At 39.3% G+C, this 4,178-nt stretch overlaps 1 protein-coding gene across 1 annotated transcript; it reads right to left on the reverse strand.

Moving 5' to 3' along the window:
• Positions 1-351: 351 nt before the first annotated feature.
• LOC130988215 (arogenate dehydrogenase 2, chloroplastic-like) lies at positions 352-2,999 on the reverse strand. The gene is made up of 2 exons (XM_057912000.1): positions 1,594-2,999; positions 352-695 (listed from the first exon to the last, which is right to left on the reverse strand). Exon 1 carries the CDS (start codon positions 2,760-2,762, stop codon positions 1,614-1,616), a length of 1,149 nt encoding a protein of 382 aa, XP_057767983.1. The 5' UTR covers positions 2,763-2,999; the 3' UTR covers positions 352-695; positions 1,594-1,613.
• Positions 3,000-4,178: the final 1,179 nt, after the last annotated feature.

Here is a 4,178-nt window from a genome sequence, read left to right on the forward strand (position 1 = left end):
ATAAAATAACATATAATGATACATTCCATACATAATTTACTCAAGAGTCTGCAAACCTCCTGATTGTTCTTCCAACTTTTGAGTGGGTTTAGTCAAAAAAAAAAGAAGGAAGACACTTTTGAGTGTGTCTATTTGGTTAAGTGATATTGTCAAAACTCACTAGAAAACTTGAAATATACAAAACAAACATGATTTTATGTATGAAACATAATTGTAAATGCATTGTACTAGAGCTCCAATCACTTTAATGGACAATCCAAAAGAAACCGAAAAGAAGAAATCAAGCAGAACAGCCCAAACTAAATCATAAGCAACTCGAAGCAGGGATACAAGAAGAGCAGTAGCAACGAGTGAAATAATTGGGGAATGCCCAGAACATGATATAATCAATAGAGATAAAATCAGACGGTAAATTCCAACTTAGATTAATTCATCTAGAACTACATGACAATAGGCACTGGGAGGTAGCATGATCCTCGCGAAGCTCAGCTGATACAATATCATGTGTAAAACTAAGACATACAGCATAAGTGAAACACAATACAGATCAAAAGAAGAATAAAAGAACAACAACAGAGATTGCAAAGATAGAGTCTCTCATCGATAAGTTAGTCCGCCATCTGTACATAACTGGATTCTCCAATGTCTGTTTTTCCATCAGAGGGATAACATACAGAGCTAGGAAATGGTGATACCTGAGGTAAAAATGAAAAAAATACTATAAATATGAGCTACGTATTACCAGCAGGTATGTAAGGCAATGGACTGAGTTCTTGTCAAGTCATTTACTCATTTTCATGATTGGTAAACAACACAATGCAGAAAGAACTAATTATAATAAGACATATATATAGTCAAACACCACCAGGCACTCACATACAGGTTTTGCACGTAAGAAGGTAGATGATAAATATCACCAGCATATTTGACAGTTACAGCACAACTTCCATGTCCTTGTACAGCACATGATGGTCCAAACTCATAATTTTTCATTAACAGATTGGTATTTGCTACATTTATCAGGAGGCTTCAACTCCAACACATATGGTATTATGCAAAACGTGGTAAATGAAAGCAATCCACAAAAAAGTAGAAGCGGATGTAAAGATTTGCCTCTTGTTAACCACCACACATTCTGATAAAGACACTAGTGGTTTACCATAGTACTATTACGTTTTCTCCAATAAAACAAACTCAAATTAAACATTGTGCATTACAATTCAAGAGCAATACCAATTACGCCCTGTAATTGAGATTTGAGAAGTCCTTAACAAATTCTTCTTTAACAATCAAAAACAAATTAGAGAATTCCACTTCCAACTTCAGAAAAGAGCCTTGTATTGGAAATCAGACTTTCTTTTTTTTTCTTTTTCTGCAACACAGAAGCAATTTGAATCTTGTCAAGCTATACATTGCATTCGATCATTTCACAACATCAAATGTACTGGACACACCATGTATGCTTCATTTCGTGAACGCACTATACAAAATTCAATCAGCTTATATTATGTAACCAACACAATTTCCACCATTCCATTGACCAATAACGAATCCGTTCCATCAATATACAATGATCGAAAGACAGGAGCATACCTAATACAACACAAAGCAGCCTAATTGTTCTTGTTGGCAACGGCCTCCGATTGAGGCGGCAACAATGGAGTCCCATTCTTGGGCAATTTCGCCAGCATCGGCCTCCGGTGACCTCCCTCCTCCGACTTCCCAAACAACTGCTTCCTCAAAGCCTCGTGCAAGTGGCCGAACAACTCCTTCTTCAAGGCCTCAAATGCCAAGTCCAATCTCTCCAGCTGCTCCATCGCATTCTTATTATACATAAACAGGCCGTAGTATAGGTCAAAACTATCGCTGGCCGTGTTCTCCACCAAATTCAGCAGAGTCTCGTACCCTTTCGTGTTGATCGGAGTGCTATCCAGCTGCAGTTTCTCCAGAATCCTCCCCATCGTGTGCGTGATGAACTGCGAACCCGCGGCGTACTTATCGTGCTCCGCGCAGCTCATCTCCACCATCGTGCACCCTTCCTTTTTGAAAATATCTAAGAACGTTTCAGCGCGATTGATTCTCGAGTCCTCGTTCCCAATCCTCACTTTGTCGAACACAAACGGCAGATTCTGCCACGTCACCTTCCCGCTCTCCGGGCCGAACATCGGGTGCGTGCAGAGGATATCGAAATGGTGGGGGAGCACCTGCAGGAAGATGTTCTTCGGGAACTCCTTCACCGAGAGAACGTCCACGAAGAGCGTGTTCCGCCGCAGGCGCTGCAGCGGCAGCGACCGGAGCACGGACTCGGTAGAGATCACGGAGGTGCAGATGAGGATGACGTCGGGGTGCTGCTCGCAGAGGTCGTGCGGATCGGTGAAGAATGCGGCGCCGATAGACTCCGCGACGGCGTGGTAGTTCGACCGCGAGTGTGCGAAGACGGTGTGCCCCTGCCGGATGAACGCCTTCGCCAGGAACTGCCCGAAGTTGCCGAACCCTACGACGGCGATTTTGAGCTTGCTCGACTGGCTGAAGCGGTTGAAGAGGTAGGCCTCGTAGTCGTAGGGCTGCGCGGCGTCGATCGCGCGGACGCAGTGGAGGCGGCGGCGGCGACGGCCGGAGGGGGGGAGCTGCGGCGGCGAGGGAGAAGAGGAGAGCGAGAATTGGTCGGAATGGTATTGGTGGTGCGGAATGAGGATAGAAGAGCGGGCGGTGGACGACGGTGCCTGCGCGGCGGCGGGTTGAATCGAAGAGAAGGAAGCCATCGGTGCTGAATTGAGCTCGGTTTTACGGTTTCTGCGGTTGATTATGATTTATGAGGGGGGCCGAGGGGGTGTATTTGTATGTATAGGACACGCAGTGGGTGGTGTATGTGCGTTTTGGTGGTAGATTCAAGAGAGGGGGTTTGGTGGTCGTGCCGATTTCGAGCTTTGGTAGTTGAGGCTGCTCGCCGTGACATTTCTTGGATCTTTCTAATTTTTCATTTTTCTATCACAATAAATGTTCTACAATTGCCCTCGTTTTTCTTCTTTATATTACATCACCGCAAAAAGTAGGGTCTAAATTATTACAATTCGAGTTGTATTCATTTCATATAGTCCCAATAAAATTAAGTCGATTTCCTATTTAAAAAATATTAAAATTATTGATTATATTCTTATTCTTTTCGACCCATTTTCATTCTTTCTCTCAAACCTATTTCCATGCCAAAAAAATCAAATTATTAAATTTAAATTTTATATTTAAAAATAATTTAAAATCACTAATTATATAAATAATTGTTTGATCATAAATTTATTTAAATAATTAAACAATAATTCTTTAATTTTTATGCTCAAAAGAAACGTCTCAACTTCAATAAGAAATGAAACGGAGAAAGTACATATTTTATATTTACACGTAATTTAAGTTCATTGTCAGATGTTTTATAAAATTTCAATTCCACATCTTAATACGCAATCGATAAATTGAATCATTTTTCGATGCCCAAAAACCTCCAAATGCGAAGGCCAATTCTCACCGTTAAAGAAAAAATAAAACACTTATTAGAGGTCAGTGACTCAGTGTAACTACATACGTTTTTTACATATTTTAACCATGTTACTTTATTATTCCAATTTTCTTAATACGGAGTGGTATATATTTAATGTACAGAAAGTTCAATTATAAACGTGCATCTTCTAAAGACAAGGAAAGCAAAAGGCTCAAAAGTTAGGGCATAAAAAAATTTGTCATTCTAATTTGTCCATAAATTTTTTTTTTAATCTATTTTTAATAAATTTATAGATCTTTTTCTCCACTCACTAACTTAATTAACATTTTCCATTTTTTTTCATTTGTGAATCCTTTCTCTACTAATTAAATAAACAACATAAATTTTCTTAAAATTTGTGCATCCCTCCCTTAAACTATGTTTATCGGTTCCAAGAAAGAAGACCAGGTCGCCTGCCACGTCAACAAAGGGGGAAAAAAATTGATAAGGCAAAATTCAACATAATCGACCTTGAAAAAAAGAGACCAGGTTCGATCTCTCTCTCTCTCCTCAAACATGGACCAATGATATCTTAACACTTGTCAATATTTAATTGATTGAGCAGATTTTGTTAGGATAATTAATAAAAACTAGTACTATATCTTTTATATAAAATATTAAATATATATATATATATATATATATATAT

This window comes from Salvia miltiorrhiza, chromosome 6, assembly GCF_028751815.1.
Source record: "Salvia miltiorrhiza cultivar Shanhuang (shh) chromosome 6, IMPLAD_Smil_shh, whole genome shotgun sequence".
Lineage (NCBI taxonomy): Eukaryota > Viridiplantae > Streptophyta > Magnoliopsida > Lamiales > Lamiaceae > Salvia > Salvia miltiorrhiza.